The sequence below is a fragment of the Pundamilia nyererei genome, unplaced genomic scaffold (genome assembly GCF_000239375.1).
Source record: "Pundamilia nyererei isolate P.nyererei 1_Seehausen unplaced genomic scaffold, PunNye1.0 scaffold00049, whole genome shotgun sequence".
Taxonomy (NCBI): Eukaryota; Metazoa; Chordata; class Actinopteri; order Cichliformes; family Cichlidae; genus Pundamilia; species Pundamilia nyererei.
Genome location: NW_005187450.1, coordinates 1,313,194 through 1,332,922, shown reverse-complemented (window position 1 = coordinate 1,332,922; position 19,729 = coordinate 1,313,194). Strand labels below are relative to the sequence as shown.

The window sequence follows — 19,729 nt, the reverse complement described above, 5'->3', positions numbered from 1 at the left end:
CCCCCCCCTCTACTGGCGTCTGTGAAGAATGCTTTATCTATTCATATAACCGAGCTCTGTTTTTTCATCTTTTTTACAGCTCCGTGTTTTCAACTTCTGCTATTACAAGGCCACCGTTTCCGAATGTGTGTGTGTGTGTCAAGTTTCAAGGGTCACAAAGCGTATGACACCAAACAGCACTTTCTTTAAAAGATTGTTTGTGGCGTTAACACACGCACTCAACCTCATTCCGGGGGAGAGTGTGAAGTCTCTGCCAACTTTATCTATTTGATAATCAGTGAATTATACCGAGGGAACATCATGTCAATATTAAACAGGGTTTACTGTGAGTCATTTACAAGAGCACACAGTATTGAGAAATTTATTAAATGAATTCACTGTTGAAGCCACTGTTGTTTGTGGGAAGGTATTAAAATACTGCACTTAAGTGTGATATGCGGCTGCAATATAACTTCCCCATTTCTGACTTATTTGACAACTGATCTCTTGGATTTGACAAAAAAAAAAAAAAAAGCCAAACTCCTCCATGTAATAGAGGAGCTTGAAGCAGTGGCTAAGTTTAGTGAGCTTAGGGAAAAAAATCAAAGACTCAATATGTAATCCTGGGTGTAATATGAAGCTTAGCCTGGCCCTGCCATGCGCTCTTAGCCCTCAGCTGCTGGGAGAATGCATAAACGCCTAAATGCCTTACGTTGTAAGCCTACTCCAGTTATGAATTTCTTCGTACAGTTAAGTTCACGTTTTCCCCCCCTCTGGCCCGCCAGCTGAATCTCTCTTTAGAGTAATAATGTCACTGACTATTCATAATGTAACTCTAGAGTTTCCCTTTCCAATAATGGACACGCTTAAGCTTATGTGGATGTGGCAATGTCACCTCTCCTCTGTCTAAGCCTTTGAAGGCCAAAGGTAGTGTTGCTTTGAGGTGTACCGTGTGTGAAAGGGTCATTTAGAAGACGACGTGTGAAAGAGGATGCTTAAAGGACACAGTGAAAATATACCTGGAGAGGAGAATGGTGCTTGGCGATTTTGGGCCTCACTCGGCGGCATGTAGGCGTCATCTTTTGAAGGCCTGTCTTCAGCTTCTTTGTCTTCAGGGTAACTGCCATCTCGAGACCCCGCCGCAGGCTCGGCCTCCTCTCCATTGTCTTCGTCATCGCTGCAGCCTTTGGGCTGTACCATGTACACGCCCTCAGGAGGGCCATCTTCGTCATTGCTGACTTTGAGTTCTTGCTCCTGATCGTCGTCAGGAGCTGGGGGCTCATCGCCGTACTCGCCGTTGACCCACTTCTCAATGGCCTCGCGTCGCTTCTGGTCCTCCTCTAGGCTCTGATTTAGGCTCAGGCTCTCGGGGAAGTTGGTCTCGTTGTCGTCGTAGTGGGAGCTACCGCGCTCGCTGTTGTCTGCTACACTCTGGTCTCCCTCTGCATTCTGGGAGCTGCTGTCGAACACCACCTGGCGGCTCAGCTTGGCACAGATAGCGTTGAGTTTTAGGCCACCTTTTCTTTTGGCGGCCATCTTGGGTTTTCCTGAGGTCGTTTCAGTGCATAAACTCCTTTCAGCTGATGGAAACGAGAAGAAGACAAATAGAAGGTTAGCGAAGTTGCTCAATACCACAACTATCTGTGTTACAGCTCGAGTAATATTACTTTTCTCTGAACGAACGGCAGCAGGCGTGCTTTCAGTGTCACCGGAAACATCGTTCGAACCTGCTTTTTCCTGTCACTAACTTGTACTGATTTTGAAGATCACAATGGAAAAATAAACAGACATATACAACAGGGACTGCTGCTATTAATAACATAAAAAGCACTTAACAATAACAGCTCGAGCCTGGAAGGACACCCAGAGATACTGTACATATCTTTCTAAGTCACAGTTCTTTGGTCAGCTCAGAGTTTAGCACGATGTGGTTGGAAAAAAAAAAAGAAGAGAGAAAAACAAGCTTAAGCAGCTGAAACCATAGGCTGATAGATATCAGACCCCCTACAGTAGTACAAGCTGCAAATACACGGCTACATAATCCAGCACATGACAGCGCTATAGAGACACTGTGAAATGTTATCTTCACTCTCACCTCAAGAGGCTGTGGCCCTGCCACTGAGTGGGGGGGGGCTGTATAGCATTAAAGCTGTCAGGATGTGGAGTGAAAATGCTGAGCACTTTTGGCCTTTTCAGAGCCCTGATCTCTTACCGGTTATTAAGTGCGATTAGATTCAGCGACTGTCCTGTTTTCTCTTTCCTAAAAGAAAAACGACGCGCGCAAAACGCCGTCTCTGTATCTCGCACATCTTTACTTCAGAAGAAATTATGCATCTAAATGAGTCTCAGCGTTTTATTTTTCTCCCCGGCGTGGCCTCTCTGAACAATAGCACATCATAGTATGTGCTTTGAGGCAGGAATGGGTGGCATTATTTCAACCCAAGTGGGGCTATCTTTATAACATGTCCTGTGATGAGGCAGGAACAGCTGCATGTGGCATTCCATATCCAGAGCTACCTTTTTAGGGCAGAAACTGCACTCTGTTACCTTTCGCGTTATTTCCAGAGCAAGCAAAAGTTCATTCACCCAGCAGCAATTTCTGGACAATTTGCAAAGAGGTTTTTTTTTTAAAGTCTGAGGTGACAGTGACTAAAGAGCATTTATGATATATATATATAAAAAAAGAGGGTGGTACAATAACCAGGGGTTGTGCTGCGTGTTGCAGCTCAGCGAAAAACAGTTAAAGACCGAACCACATCAGAGATCTTTCTTCTTGCGTGATGGCGTATTGAATCTTAACTCAGCCACACTGTTGTTAAGATAATGCACAATATTGACTTACGAATACACCGTTTCAGTGGAGAAAAATGCGCGATATCAGAGGTAACAAAGTTCTATCTTAAAGACTCGATTCACTTTCTGTATCAGTGAGTACGAGCCTCTTCATTTTCCCTCAGCCATAAAGCCAAGCACAATCATGTGTGAGCCATTGCCTGCATTATGTAAATCACATCGGTGCAACATAAAATCCTGTTTTCATTTTCTTTTGCAAAGCTGTGGAATCATTAGAGGATATGCAATTTGAGGGAGTTTACAGATCACCCCCGTCGCCAGACAATGCACCCCCGTGCTACCCACACATGCTTTCTCAGTTACAGTATTTACATTGCGGGCTTCCTCTCTGAAACAATGACTTCAGGAATTATGTAGTTTTGAGGGGCCCGTATATCACAGGCACATTACAGCACAAATTTAGTGTCAGACAATTGCAGGCGGGGGGTGAAAGGGTCACCTTTAAGAAGACAGCAACTTTGAGAAGGGGGAGGGGGATCAGCTGGAAAAACTATTAGGAAGTGGAAGATATAAATTTTAAAGTTTTTCTTTCTTTTTTTTCAGAAATACTCTCCAAAGGAAGATTGAGGTCATTTGGGTGTTGCTGTGGAGGTCATTCTTTCTATTTACTGTGTTCAGTATTTCATGCTTTAACTACCGATTTCCTGTGTATTGCCATTTCGAGCTCCTTGTAGGAAATGACCCCTACACAGTTGTTTCTTTCCATTAGCGCCTATTTATGTATGATTTTGTGTTAACAATGAGGAGAATGACTGGCGCACCGAGTGCTACTGATTCAGTATCTAAGCGGGCCATTAAACTGAATTATCAGACATCTTAAGCACATATTCAGTGTTTTCTTTTAAAGGTAGGGCGTGATTTAAAACAAATTAAATATTCTGAGTTTCCCTCCGAGGAAGAACATGCTGCGATTCAGTGCTTTATGGAAGTAGTCTGAACTATTATTTGTGCTGTGGGTTTTTTTTTTTGCTATTGCTTACAATAAGGATCACTATGGTAACGCTAAGCTGTTTACCTCAAGTCGTTTGTGTGCATGATGCCGTACAATGAGATAAAATCTGTGGGGACTTGCATGAAAGAATAACTTTTCCCTCTGGGACCAACTCCCCCAACCTCCCTGAGAGTCCAGTGAGCGTTCTGCCTTATTAATGAATATCAGAAAGAAAAACAACACTGTCACATGCACTGGACATTATTTACAGTCTGTTTTAGCCTGGTGTGCTAATTGTCAAGGAAGGAGACACCTCGGTAAGCACTGGGAGTTGGGGGAAAAAATAGGCAGGTCTGAATTCGAACACAACAGCTGAAACTAATTTTTCCCAACTGCTTATGTTAGCGGTGACATTATTTTTACTGGAAACAGTGCAGGACCGCAAAGGAGCGCCATGCAGTGTCTGTATAAGGCCAAAACCTGAGGAAAAAGTCAAGAAGCTATTTTGAATACATTTCGACAAGGTCAGGTTCTTTTTCATCTTCAGTCAAAAATAAGCGCAGTGGTGCATAAGCGCAAGTTCTGCTGGGTCCTGCTTCTTCTCAGAGGTGGATGACACAGCTTGTGTGAGAGTCTAGCCCTCCGCGCTGACAGAATAACTCCTCCTCTGCTCCGAGCCCCACAGGTCTTGTTGGTTTTTTGATGCAGAGTGTCTGTTTGTGTGCCAGAATGATATCATGCCCAATCAAGTGGTGTTTCAAATCCTAATAACGCTGTTGGAAGTGCATTATTTGTGTGAACGTGCACAGACTGTAATCAAGGCTGCTACGGGTAAAAGGGTGTGGGAGTTAACAATGGTCGTGACTGCGCGGGGTCACGGCTTTACCTCTTCGTGACACAAAAAAGGAAAGAGTGGGCAGCTTTCGTTCCAAAATACGTGTATAGTCATATTACAGAGGATGTAAAGCCACAAGTGTAGCATATAGAGAATTGAATAACTCGACTTTATTGTTAATTCAGAGAGCAGCTAACCCCTCCACCCCCCCATAAACAGCCTAGCTCCCCGCAGCGTTTCAGTTTGTATGGAGCAGGCACACAGGAGGGGTCTGTATATAAGAGAGGTAGATATTACCTGTTTAAACTGAAGCTTATCTCTTCAACTAATCAAACACAGATACAGGGCCTGTTGTAGATTCCTGCTGAGTTTCAACATGACTGACACAGGGACAACCCCCCCACCCCTCCGCAATATCTCAAGTTAATTAATACAAACAGGGTCTGGGAGATGTCTATTCAACTCAGGATTATTTTACAATATGCAACAGAGAGGTGCATTAGCTCTTCAAAAAAAAAAAGAAAGAAAAAAAAGGAAAAAGTCTAGTTATAACTTCATGAACCTATGGCAGATTAATCGACAAGGCTGCAGCTCCCAGGGTGTAGCTCAGTGAACCTTTCATGTCTCTGGCTCTCAAGGGAGATGTATGCGCGAGTGTGCGTGCATGTGTGTTTCAGGGAAATCACTGAGCCACACACAAACACGCGCAGACAGTCTTGAAAATTACCATGTTTTTATTTTTGTAAATTTACGGCTTGCAGGAAGAGAATGTTTTCCTCTTCTACTCTCTTCCCCCTCCAACCTCCTCCCCCCCCTCCACCCAGCCCCGCTGTATGGTAGGGAGGCTGCGGCAGCCGCAAGGAAGTCAAGCGGAAAGTCACTGATGGACAACTACGCCATTGCACCCAGACCCCAGCATCTGGCCCCTCTCTCATTTTTATTACAGAAGAATAACAATAAGCAGGTCGCCGACCCCGCCGTGAGATTTTGCCACAGTTTTCTAACAGTCGGTGCAGCCGATGCTGAGAAATTTCCATTTTTCCACATGCATATTTAATTGAGTTTTGTCCCAGTGGTGCGGAAATGATTTGTTTTTTGCTCTCTGTTCACTTGACTCCTCTTCGGAGTCGCTAACCCTGATTAAGACGTTCCCGTTAATTTCCCAGCGCACACCTTTTTTTGTGCATTAATGGTTCTGATCGTCTAATTAAAACTTCTCAGCTCGGCTGCTGATCACCGCTCGTTGTGCCTCTGACCTGAAGTTTTAATTGCCGCATCAGAAGCGATAATAATAATTTTGAGGTTCTGATGATTAAAAACAATGCCATTGCCAACTAGTTGATAGATGGGGGTTTGGGGTGGGCACATCTGAGGAGTTTATGCAGAGTAGAGATTTACAAAAGGGGCTGTAAAGGAGGCTTTATATTACCAAGGAGCAAGCAGGGTGGGTGTGGGGGATACTGCAGGTTATGTGGAGGGGGTGGCAGAGCATATGGAAATCTCCCAGCCCTTCTGTCCCTCAGAGTCTTCCTAAGGAAACAGGTTTGGCTGGGACTGGGACTTAGCATTCCCCACCTCAAATCTAAATCTGCCACTGCCTGATCCACTTTGGAGCTCTCCTTACTTGGCAGGTTTGCCAGGTTGGGGACGAGAGAGAGGGAGAGGAAAAAAAACACACACACACAGAGTGCAAGTGAACGACCGATGAAGGCACATAAAAGATGACGACAGTCCAATACCTTCTGCTTATTTTCATAAAAAGATAATAGCGCAGTAGGCACGATACAAAAGGCACATTGTTCATAAAGTGACTGAAAGGAAAAAAGGAACCTGTGGTGAACGTTGTCTCTGTCATAAAACATGATACTGATGAGATATATATGATATGTAGATTACTGTCAAAACAGGAGAAGTGAGTTGCTTGTGATCTTTTTTGAAACAGTACTTTCACACTGTACTATTCAGATCACACAAACTGCAGTAATGATAGGAAATGATTCAGGCATGAAGAGAGAGGCTGCACACGGGAAACTGCCACCAGCACCAATGTGTCACATTTTGTTCTTTTTATAAACCACTGGATTTCTATTGGATTTTTTTTTTTTTTAGGTTTAGTACAAGATCAATGTTTTTGCTGCCATAGCTACTGTACACGCAGGCCGGCAGACACATTCATACAGTGCAAAGACACACTGACATAAAGTCAGGAGGTAGCTTTCTTCTTCTCCACACTGCCCCCCCTGCCCCTCTCTCTCGCAGATCTATTTTATTATTAATCAGTTGGTTGCACATCTGCCTGCTTGGTTTTTTCTTTTTTTTTTTTTTTTTATCAATAAAGCACTTATTGCTTTTAGTCTAGAATTTGACCTTGTACATTGTCTGCTGTCTTTCTGAGGCTGCTGACCTTGAAGGACCTGTTTGGACTATTTCACTTCAGTTCAGTCCACAGGCTGTTAACACAAGCCCTCAGCCAAGTGCCACGCTCCCGTCACACCGCCGTAAAACACAAACAAGACACTGCAGGACAAAGGCGGACACAAACGGCCCCAGTCACACACTCGCTGAATGCACGGGACAATGGCTGAGGAAAACAATGTATATTACGAGCGTAGACGGAGGACGAAAGACTCTGAACTTGAGGGCAATCAGGCAGGAAAGTTGAGATCTAAGGACAAATACGCCCTCCAGCTTCATCACAAACAGGGTAATTATGGGATTTTCCAGAATAGAGGACAAGCAAGCTAAAATGGTCTAAGGGAGAGAAAAAAAAACAATCTGACATGAGTGACAAGAGTCATTCTGACAGCTACGTACCAAAACAGCCAACTTTTATTCAGTTTGCTGCTTAGGGTAATTCATGGGACACACGGCCAACTTGTTAAAATTGTACATCAAATCTGGACTCACAGCTGGCACCAGATGATGACTTAATTTGCAAGTGTGTTGCAGGAGGCAAAAAAAAGAAATAAATAAATAATAAAAAAGGCTTTAAAAATACCCAATTGCACATGGCCCCGTGCTTCCGCGGACTGAAACAAGGGAAATTTATTCTTGAAGCTTTGTTTTGGAGCTCTTGTTCAGCTTCAAGACACCGGGAGTGCAATTTGATAAGCCAACCGCCATGGTAAATGAGCAGACGACCCCTGTGTCCCTCCCTCACGGTTGCTGTTCTTGGTGAGGGAGCAAGGCAGTGTGGGTAGTACAGTGCAGAAGGGGCTCAGCGGTGCACCTCTCGAGGGCCCTTGAGCTAATATCTGTACAGATTAACTGCTTCAGTTGTATTTTGGTCACGGGGATCTCTCTTTGCCTTTGTGGCTTGTTGGGAGGGAGCAGGGGAGATGTGTGCCGAGCGCGTGTATTACACTCACGCAGTGTTAGTTGCGCTCGTTCTTCAGCAGTGAAGTAAACGATCTGCTCGCCTAAGAGGTCAGCCGCCCCTGGACTGACGCATGTCACTCCACATTATTATCTTTGGGACGTATTTCATTTACCAGAATCCAAAAGTACGCCGCTAAGTAAGTCTTTGACACCCTCTTACAATCACCTACCACCCTCTGTTTCTCCACAGGACACACACGCAGGCGCGCGCACACATCCAGTGTCAATCCTCCAGGGTAAACTCAGCACACGCTGCTCCATTAGTTATCAATTAATTCTGGAAGTCTCCACCTGGCATGCACACGCCGACGAAGCCAGCGCATGTACGTAGCACCGGTCTCGACAGGAAGTCGAGGAGAGCGTGCCTTATTTGACTACGAGTGTGGGTGAGAGAGTGTGTTTGTGTGTCCATGCGGGTGGCACTTTTGTCCATGAGGTTAACCTTGATATGAGGCCCTGTCAGGCCAGATAATGTCAATCAATGACAAGCCCTCACAGATAACCCCTAATGTGAAGCCTAAAAAGCAAAGCTGTTTAGATCTTTAGACATGCCCCCTTTCACCAGCATATGAATTGCATTACAAGGAAATGAGCTGTGGCATTTCTTTAATAAGACTCTTAAGACATTTTGACAGCATATAAGGCCCTGTGCCGTAAAAAAAAAAATTAAATAAGGCCCCTGCTGACAAAGCCTCCTCACACACGGCAGCGTTCTGATGGGCAGACCCAAGTTCCTGTTAAGTGGAGGAAAGGAAAAGACAAGGAGGTGGGGGGTGAGAAGGGTGGACCTTTCCCTCCTCTTTCTTTTTTTTTTGTCCCCGGCTCTCAGGGACTTCTTAATTGATTTCCAAGGTTATGTTTCAAATTTGTTTTTCAGCTACGGAGGCCTTGCGAATGAGAGCACGAGTCAATGTTTTTCATCAATTCTCCTAAATTCGGCCCGGTTCACACCGCTCGCCTCAGATCCTGCCGAACCCCACTCTCGTCCCACCTCCTTCCCTCTTCCACCCCCTTTTTGCCCTTTTTTCTCCTCTCCTCGAAAAAGAAAGAAGGACCCAAGAAAAAAAATAGCAACAAAAAAAAAGAAAAGAAGAAAAGAAGAAAAGAAAGACGTATTTCCAGACAGGATGCCTGCGCTGACAACATCGATCCCCGGCTACCATTAAAACATTTGCTCTGCCTGACAGAGTTTTGTCTATTGGACTTTCTACGCAGCAGAATGAATCACAGGTGCCTGTTAAAATGTCATCGTGGGCAGCTTTTGCAGCCGGTCTAAAAAACAACAATTCGGCCTTTTTACACTCTTAAGTTTTTATCACTTTTCACAGTTTTGCATTTCAAATAATTCAAGGAAGCACAATTGCATTTTGATCAAAATACACTGTTTCTCGGTTTAAGGGAGGAAGTGATAAGAACGAATCTTCCTGCTTGCAGGAATTTGCATTTTTGTTGTTTTTTTTTCCATCCCATGTGACTGCGAATCTCCTGCCACAACTGCTATGCTCTACTTTTCTGACAAGCAGCATAGATGTGACTACAGGGTTTTGTGATCATACAAGACATTTCAAAGCGTTTATTTGTACCGTGTGTGGTTGGGAAAGTGTGGTTCGGTGCACAAGCCACTGTAAACATACTGTATATGTTAAGTAAAACTGTTGTAACCAATATTAAGTGTGTGCTGGTGTGCTGCATGCCTGTTTGCAGGTTTGTAAACAGCAGGGCATTGCGCTCTGAGCCCTCCTCCTGCTCCTGTATGTGTCGTGGCTGCAGGTCACATCATTTGCACTGAGATGCCACACGGGCCAAAAAAACAGAAAAATGCACACTGATATTTCAACGAGCTGAGGAAAAACTGATCCACGGTGGATTTAATAAATACTCCACTGTGTCTGTCGTGACAGCAGGGAAAAACAGCATGGTTTAGTGAAAAAGTTCAACACGAACTTGAGGCAGAAATAAATGTGGCAGTTTTCACTTAAAACAGGAACATTTGCGTTTCTGGGAGTTCGGTGGAGGGAGGAGTGTGCTATGACTGAATTTGAAGGTGTGATAAAACAACACTCACAATAAGGGGAAAAAATAAAAATGAAAGAAGCAAAGCTGCTTTACAGGAAAAAAGAATGCTGTCTATTTTGGGTCTCAGTATACAAAAGGAAGTGCCGCTAAGTTGACTCAAACAAATAAATTTGCTTTTGATAAAACCACAGCAACTACTTTTGCATTCTACACCAAACCCACTTTGTTTCCTGCGTCTTTATCTTCATGACTTGCCACATTTGTGAGAAGCCACTCAGTAAATTGTCAAGCACAAACAAGCGAAGGCTTTAAAATGATGCAGTGTTGATGGCTTAAAGTGTAATTTTATTTGAAAAGTGACAGTTTAAAGGAAGCCAACACGGAGCGCTTGCCTATTTGCGCTGCAACCAGCTGCCCGCTTTACATTTCTGCAACATTAATATTCCTCTTATTATTATTTTAAAGTGAAAACGGATACTCTGTTGAAGTGCAAATCTGATGAATTACAGGAGCAGATTGCTGCTATTAATTATTAAAACCTATTTTATAAATATTCAGGTCTGTCATGCATCTAATAATGAACGCTTTAGAGGAGGTTACTTCCTGCGCGCATCCTAATGTGTCAGAAATATCGCTTTTAATCACACTCGTGTCAGCGAGTGTGCCGGGTTTGAACCTGCCGAAAAAATCTAACAAATCAAGGAAACTCAGATGGCCAACTACTGTGCTCATCACAGCTTTTCCGTTCCCGCTGTTTCGCACGATCCAGGTTTGTCTCCTGCCCCGTCTAAAGACGGAGTGAAAACCTCCCAGCTCTCTGCTGCATTCTTACTGTGGTAATTTGAATGGAGAATAATGCATCGGCAGCACTCTACCTTCTGGACACACCTAGTCCCAGTGCTACTGCTGCCATATGCTGTGTTGATACATATTCATAACACTTTCTCGTGTGTGTGAGCGATGAGGCTTAAATGAGTGTATCACAACTTCAAATGGGAAGGAGGGGGGGAAAGGAAAACAGAGAAAGCCGGGCACAAAGAAAGTTGGACAACTCTTCCCCCATTTCCTCGTTTCTTAATCCTTTCCCTGCAAAGAAAAAGTTCAGGCGTCCGGGTGCTGGGAGGCTACCCCGGCGCTTTTTGCGATGGATACACGAGAAGCTGCGGAGTTCCGGGATCGGCTTCCAGAAGCTGCGCGAGGCGGCGACTGTCAGTGGTTGGATAATCTGTCAGGTGGGCCGGACGGCCTCGCTGGTAGGATGAGAGTCAACAGCGCCGTAGCACGACCTCCATACACCCCAGCAGTGTCTACATATGCTGCATAGGGCATACACACAACCTGATAGGCGCACACACAGACACACTGTGGAGCGCTCTAAGATTAACACTGTCAGAGCTACAATGATACCCCTTCATTATCTGCACACGGGGCCTCCTTCATGCGCTTGCTTGCCTCACTGTCCTCTCCACTGCTTCTCTGTGGAGGTAGTAATTACTAAAGCTAACATTTCTTTCTCTCTGCGCCTCCACCTACCCTCCACTTCCCCATCATTTCTTTCTCTTTATGCAGCGCACTCAAGTGCCTTGCCAGCTTTTTGCCAACTGATGACACAGCTGAAGGTACGCCACTGTTGATGGCAGTACCAGTGTGACTCCCCGCGTGTATGTGTGAGCGCCGTATTATGAGATTATGCCCAGCTGATGTGCAATAAAGGCGCAGTGTGCTACCCCAGATTCAGATCAGTCAGCTGGGGCAAACGCTCATTGTGGTACAGCAACGGAGAAATTGCTTGATGTACCACTGCAGTATCTGTTGTACTATACATTGTTGGTGTAACAGGCTGGGATCAGAGAGATGTTCCCTCTTTCATGGCATTTTTCATTACCAACAATGCTCTCGCGCTATAGCTTTCTTCTTCCTCTCCCACTGGAACTATGGCTTTATCAAAGGTGATAGCTTGCTCAGGCACATTTTCTCAAACGTCTTCTTCAGCCAGCCATTTCCCAAGCTGCTCTCGGGTAAACGTCACTCATAAAAACTGGGGAAGATTTGATGGTGAGATCAAAAAGGGAGGAAGGACAGCGAGGAGAACGGGGAGACGGAGGGAAATAGGAATGATACCCTCCTCCCCTGCCTGACACCAGCGACTGCTGAGGGTAATTCCTCCAAGCAGGGCCTCTGTTTTCAGAGGCAAATACAACAAAACGCGGGGTGCTGCCACGAGACATCAAAATGGGCGATTTTGACTTCAGAGGGTCTTCAGATGCTTGAGGACTTGTCAGTGTTGAGCCAGTGGGACTGAACAGAGAGAACAGAAGGTACCAGCAGGCTGTTAACAACCAATACGGGAACCACGCCAGAAAGATCGTCTCCTCCCAAAATGCCAGTCGGCACCAGATCACTAAAGGCTTCCACCATACTGTAATATCCCACCTGAGCACTTTCATCTGTTCAAAGTTAAATGGCTTAAAAGTTTATCAGCTGCTCTATGCCAGCTTTGTATGTGATGGCTGCTGTTTGCTTGTTTGCCTGCTTGGTTATCTGTTTATCACTACGATTACCCCAAACCTACATAAAACCTGGAGGATAGGAGGAGTACGTTCAAGCAGTGTGGCCTTTGATAACTTTGTTTTTTATTAGTGGCGGCGGCTCTTCTAGCTGCACCACTAGGATAAGATAAGTTCGACATGTAGGTGCCTTAAAGGCAGAAAGACATTTTTTAAGAGTGAAGCTTCAACAGGTGCCCCGAGATAATTTATCTGGAATTTTATGCTCTTTGCTTCACATAGAGAGATTTTCATCAGCCAATCAAAATACTTGTTTTGTTCTTCGGAGACCTGAGCTGTGTTGTGACACGCTGAGAGGGATGTCCGCGTTTTCCCCTGTGTTGTTCCCACTCATTCTTGGAGCATTAGGCTGACTCTAAATAGCCTGGAGGAGATTAGGGTAGCTCATATTCAAATGCACTTTTCTTCTAAAACCCCACTCCACCAGTGGGCCAAGGAGATCAGTGCAGGAGCCTGGTGAGATGGTAGTCAGAGACGATTGTGTCACGTATAAATCAGCACAGAGGAGGAAAAGAGACAGAGAGGAAGAGTAAGAGGGAGAAAGGCTGAGGTAAAAGACAAACAAGTGTTGGCTCTGCTATATGAGTTTAGTTAGCTAGAGAGTTAGTGTGTGAGTTATGGCTAGCGAAGGGCTGAGGGACGCTGTATTTATGAGGGGACTGAGTGAGTGTTAAATCCCTGGTAAGAAATAAAGTCGTCCCTGAGCGAACGGGGGAAACATTTCACTCAGTCTAAGAGGTGCCTTGAAAAAAAATGAAAGCCATCCCTCTTTCAGGGGAAGCACTAGTCTACATTCACTAAAATTGCTTTATTCCTTAAAAATGCCATAGATCACATCCAAGTGGACAGAACCTCATATTTGAATAGAGAAGAGGATTCTGTGTGTGTGTGCATAATATCAAGCAAGTTCAGGAGCCAAGGAAAGGGAAAGAATCTGATTCTTCTAAAATTGCATGCGGATTTTGTGAGGGATCTTTGGCTAAGAGAAGCTGCCAAAACACACAGTGCACTTGTTGCAGTGCAAGGGTTCATCCAAGAAAAGTTTTCCATTCTGGTTTATCCAGGGAAAAAAGTAGGACTTTTTTTTTTTTTCCAATTTAATTATTTGATATATCTCAATCTATTCTACCAAACTAGCTAAGCCGTAACTTGTCTTGTTCTGAGGAGTCAGACTTGAAAAGCCTGAAACAAAGGAAGGGGCCTGGCCAACGGAAAAGGAAAAGCTTAACATTGCACTTTGTGCACATCCAAGTCTAACTCAGACCTCGCTCCAAACCCCTGCAGTAGTAATAACAATTATTACTTAAAAAGGCAATATTTTTGCATTAACTTAAAAGGCTATATCTTTTTCTTCCTCTCCAGCCTGTGCGGCCTCACTTACCCTAAGTATCTTCATAAATCACCAGTTACTGTTAACATGTACTCCACAATTCAGTCATCAATCTCCTACCAGGTCAGAGTGAAAACAGAGGGGGAAATGTCTGCTTAGTAAAATGTCTCTCTCGTGAATGCTGCTACCACCACCCACTACTCAAAGACATATATGTGTGCTCCCACACACACACAAACACACGCACACATCAGTTGAATAACAAACACTACAACCAAAGCAAGCTCTATGGTACATTGGAGCAGAGCGGTTGCCAGATCGCTACGGTAAAGCAAGCCAAATTCAATTCTGACCTCACCTTTCACTCTGCTGCTTCCATTTGTTATAAAAACAAATAAACAGCAAGTGTGAAGTTGGAGTCGGCCAACTTCTGCCTCGACAAGAAATATCAGGCCCGGGCTCAAGCGGTGTGCTGCTTGGGAGACAGACACCCACAGGGCCACATGTAAATCTGTGTTTATGTTCACAGACACAGTATTTATTTAACCAAAAGAAGAAAATCTAATTGTACACAAGGAGGATTATTGCTCTCAGAACCGTGTCTCCACAAGGGAAAAAAAAGGACTCTTTAGCCTTTCTTCAACAGACACTGTTTACATCAGCAGAGTGGAAAATCCCTCCGATGACAAACCGCTCCATCACAACATCTGTATCTAAACAGCCAAATCAATCTCGACCAACACCGCAAATTACCTCACAACAGATCTGAAAGAGGCGCACTTGACTTCAGAGGAGAGGGATTTATGTGCTTTTCAAACAATTTCTAATTTTAGTTAGGTTTATTTATACATAAATATCAATGTATAAAGTCCAACGATATTTCCCTCTAAAGCAAGTAAAGACCACACAAATTTAAGCATTAAAAACAATATAATGTACAGCCCTTAAAAGTGTTCATTATTTAAATCAATTATTATTTTAATTTAAACAAACTTTCCACCATTGACGCTCATAGTGCTCCAAGGCCTGGCACGAAAAGTCAGAGACAAAACTTTTTGACCGAGCAAAAATGCAGTTAAGACGAATTTACATACACGACTGACATTTAGTGCACTATAGGTGCAAATGCGCACAAATATACATGGAAACGAAAATTTTTTTTTTTTTCCAAGAAAATGAACAGTACACCTGCTATTTCCTCACTCTCTCACACAGACGTGCACACACTTTGACACCACCCACTACATCACTACACATGCGTGCCTGACTCATGCCAACTGCAAATAGTAGCAAACCCGTTCATCTCGAGGTAGCACTCAACTCCTGTGTGTGAGTGTGTGAGCGTGTGTGTGTGTGTGTGGGGAGGGGGGAGTGGAAGAGAGAGAGAGAGAGAGAGAGAGAGAGGGGAAGGGAGGGAGAAAGAGAGAGAGAGAGAGAGAAAGGTATGTGTGAGTCTTACCTGGCAGCAAACCGCCCTCTGCGCTCTGTCTCACCTCTCCCTCCTGCCCTGGAAGAATTCTCTCCACAAAGCAAGGCATTTTCTCCACAACTGCTCTCTGCCAAGGCTCTGCTCTCTCTCTCTCTCTCCCCCTCTGTCTCTCTCCCTCCCTCTCTCCTTCACACTCCTTTCCTCTTTCCCACTCTGTCCTCCTCTCTTGCTGTCTATCTCTCCTCCCTCCTTACCCTCCCCCTCTCTCCTCACAGATGTCGAGGCTGTGCGAGTTTACCCACTTTACCAGTAGGGGTCCTTCAGCGCCCTTCTCCACCCCGTAGCCACATGGGGGAAGAAAACACACACATACACACACACAGGCCCCAGGAAGAGAGAGCCACTTAACGGGCGCCCTCCTGTCACTGCTACAATGAGAGCCCTCTGCAGAGTAGCGCGGCTGCACTAGCTGCGTGCGTGTGTTTGTGCGTCTGTGTGTGCGGGTGCGTGTGTGAGAGATAGACAGGTATGAAGTGGGTGGCGTGCACCGGGAGCTGGCCCTTGGCCCTTTCCAGCCCTGTTGAGCTAGGCTCGGCCCTGGCTCCTGAAGTGTAGTACAGTAGAAGCGCACTCCCTCACACACACAGACACACAAACACACTCATGGGCATATGAGCGCACAGATTGACTTACAGTGGGTTCCTCGGAGCCAGCAGCCAGTGAGGGAGCGAGAGAGCGAGAGATTGTGGGCACGCACAAGCACACACACTTTCACTGGTACGCTACACAGACACACACAGAACAACTGCTGCTGTTTGCTACGGCTGCTGTTGACAGTGATAACATGCGCTTTGTGCCCTATGTGTGTGTCGCAGCGCACATGCACACATAAACACACACATTCAACACATAGCAGATGGCTATCGGCTCTCATATTTCAGGTTTCTATTCCATCTTTTTTTTTTTTTCATTACTTAAAAAAAAGAAAACAGTCTTCATTGACACTGGCATGTTAGATTTGAAGTCTCTTAGCTAGTGTACAGTGGGGAATTTCTAGTTTCTCTCCGACTTGTGGGGCACATTTCACATCGCAATATCAATACTGGAGAATATTAGCTGTCCTGTTGAAGAATGTCAGATCTCCGTTTGCCTTTGAATAAGAGCAGAATCCCCCTGGGTGAAAATGCGAAGATCTAACTATAACTAAGAGTTTAAATAAGCTTTTAATTATCTTTTGTGCACGAAAACATGTTAACAACTCAATTAAAAGTGAATATTAACCTAAAACAAATATAAAATTGCTGTCTTAAAGTAGACAGAAGAGTCGATGCAAATGTTGTTCGCTTATTAAGTCATAATTGACACAAAGTGAAAGAAGATTAACAATGGATGGAACTTGATCCCAGAATTTTATCAAATATTGCCCAACTTTTATGATAGTTAATATTGTACAACAGCCCTGATCTTGATCGGGATCTTTAGCAGTTAAAATATCAGAACAGCAATTATCAGGTTGAGGTGAGTAGGTTTTTCCATTTATTGCCACCTGGAACAGGATAAGGGTACCTGCACCCAAGACGCGATATCCCGGACCTGCCGCAGGTATAATTTGAACAGAGGGTGGATCACCTTTATTTGAGTCAAACAAAGCCTTCTAATGACACAAAAATAGTCACGACTTGACAGACAAGCCTCCAACGCCCAATCAGACTTCCTTCAAAACGTTGACAAAGGGCAATAAAGAAAATAGGATGTTAAAAGAGCAGGACACGGATGTTGAATAAAGCCACCAGAAAGTGTACATACTTAAAGTCGTGATAAGCTAATGAGGGAAACAGAGCTGTGCTTTTGGTTTACTCTTATCACTGTTTGCATCAGTTGCAAATCTCCCTTGACAGCAAGACTGAAATCAAATACAGTTTTTTAGGCAGATGAAGGAAAGTCATTTGTATTTACAGGAAATAAGAACGATGCGCTCAATCATTATTCCCTTGTTGTGCTAACTAGAACGCAGCCCCTGTATTAAATGTTGGAGGAGCAGCACAAGGACAAGTAAAACATACCTTAAATAGACTACAAATGAAGTCACTTAACACCCACTCGTTCCCTCGCCACCCCTTGCTCTGTCTGTCTTCAACAGAAAAAAAGCCTGTGTTTGACTATCTCCCTCTCTGGTTCATAGTTTCTTTTGCTTTTTAAACAGCCACTTCGCCTGTCACAGCACAGGAACGGGCGCATTCCCCTTAAATGGCTCCTTTTGACAACTGATCTGTAAATACAGCCGGATCTGCAACTTCCCCCTTTCTCTCGCTGCTTCACTTTCTCCCTTCTCCTCTTTGCTCTCTCTCTCCCTCTGCCCAAACTCCTGCCAGATCCACACACACACACACACACGCGCACACACACACACATACATACGCATACACAGACATGAAGGTCTCCCTATGACCCCCTCCCCACCGCCACAAACACACACACACACACACACATTTACCCCCACGTCCCCCTCCCAACTTCCCCAACTCCATTCCCCCTGCCTCTATAAAAACACAAATATGCCATAACTCAGGCAGCGCTGCCACATAGCCTCCATCTTGCCCTGTACCGGGGAGGGGGGGAGGCCTCTCAGGAAGGTCACCAACAAATGGTTTTCCGATTCACTGCCCCTGAAATAATTTTGTGTATTAAAACCTGAATCTGCACTTTCTGGCCTGAAAGCTTTTCTAATTATTCCGGCGTCCTTGGGACAGACACAGATCCTTCACACGCCGGGGGAAACAAGCTATAGAGCAACCACTACAGCCACAAACACTCCACCACCACCACCACCCTCCCACCCTCTCTCTATCCCTCCATCTCCCCACCTCCTCTGCTCTGCTCTCCTCTCCTCTTTACAGCCACCTCCCTCCCCAATCTGTTTTCAAAGCGTGTCTGTCCTTTATTAAATTGTTTTCTTTTCCACATTATCAGTTGCCATGGAGACCTCATCTCTCGGATTATTTGAATTTCATTATATCTATTGATTTGGGAGCATTTCATCTTTTTTATTGTTTTTCTGTCAATTTTCGAAACGAATAACCATCTAATTTGCGTCAGCGCTGATTACGTTCGTCCCTCAATAGAGGTCGGCAGCTGCGCCGGGGAAACAAATCAATGGAAAAACATCATAAAACTCGAAAGTACAATCAACCAGGATATGGGTGACATTCCGTGGTTGCTGAAACGAAGTCATCAAAAAATATATACTTTTTTTCCCTGCGCCTCTGCATGTGAGGGGGTGCAGTGAGGAGGACACATATGTGTCTGGGCAGATATATTACTATATTTCAGCAGATAATATACTATGGTAAATTTCCATACTGATAACAGCCCCTCCCTGCCCAACCAAAACAAAAAAAATGCTTACTGTATCTAAATAATTTATGCAATTTTAGCATTTCTATATAAATTTTTTAATAAGCTGCTTGGAGCAAAGTGGCCATTAACAAAACACACAGCTGTCCAATGGGCTAAGCCCAGCAGATCAATTGCACTTTTTTATGACATGATAAAATGCTTTTAAAGCAATTTACACAAATATGGAAAAAATGACTTCATGGGCTTCATTTATTCATAAGGACGTGTATTAGAGGGGAAAAAAAATCTTACAAAAGCCAGACAGGAGAGATGGTCCCGGTCCTAACTGGAACGGACTTGCTGCCCTCTCCGCAAGGACATAAAGTTTCATTACTGATGCACGCAGTCAAAGGCAATTTAGCAAACACAGTGTGCAAAAGAAAACATCAGCATATTGCAAGTGTTCCTGTATTAGGCAGACCTTGCATGTTGTTTTCCAATTTTTATTCATTTTTATGGGGGTGGGGTTGCATGGGGGTGGAGGTGATGGATTTTTTTTTTTTTTGAAAACTCCACCTGACCAGTGTCACCGTGACCCGAAGCCAAGGGGAAGTAGCCACAGTCTGGCCCCACGAAACCAAGCGTAGACCACGCACCCGACAATGGGGCTTTGCAGCAGGACAAATGAGTACACACAACTTCAGCTGTACAGTGGCATACAGAGCATGTTATGCACACTCATTATGTGAGAAAACAGGCCCACAAATATTCAGTGGATCTGATCATTTAGCATCTTAGTGCTGGCACACACACACACACACATACACATTTGGCACAGGAGTATGGATGGGGAGGGCATTTGGAGGCTAATCTTGTTTCAAAGCATCCTCTTCATGTGCCGACAATGTGCTTGAGATTCTCCACGAAATACTGCTGCTGAAGGCCTCATGTTTGCAACACATGTCAACATTTGACAAAGCATTACTTTTCCTCCCAACAATATTCTCCTGCTCAGGCCTCTGAAATGAGGGCGCTAACAAATTAGCTTTTTATGTTTATTTGTGTGTGGGTGTGT

The 19,729-nt window shown here is 44.5% G+C and overlaps 1 protein-coding gene across 5 annotated transcripts in view; it reads right to left on the bottom strand.

The window, feature by feature from the left end:
* Positions 1-19,729, bottom strand: part of casz1 (castor zinc finger 1) — a 72,820-nt gene that overhangs the window by 29,497 nt on the left and 23,594 nt on the right. For 4 of the 5 annotated variants that reach the window (XM_005732925.2, XM_005732930.2, XM_005732926.2 and 1 more), the window contains exons 1-2: positions 15,349-15,454; positions 999-1,559 (exon numbers count right to left, since the gene is read on the bottom strand). In XM_005732925.2, the coding sequence (XP_005732982.1) occupies positions 999-1,559; positions 15,349-15,427 (640 nt within the window). In that variant the 5' untranslated portion in view covers positions 15,428-15,454. Of the gene's footprint in view, positions 1-998; positions 1,560-15,348; positions 15,455-19,729 lie in introns of those variants that run through there. The other variant, XM_005732927.2, reaches the window with a different exon arrangement.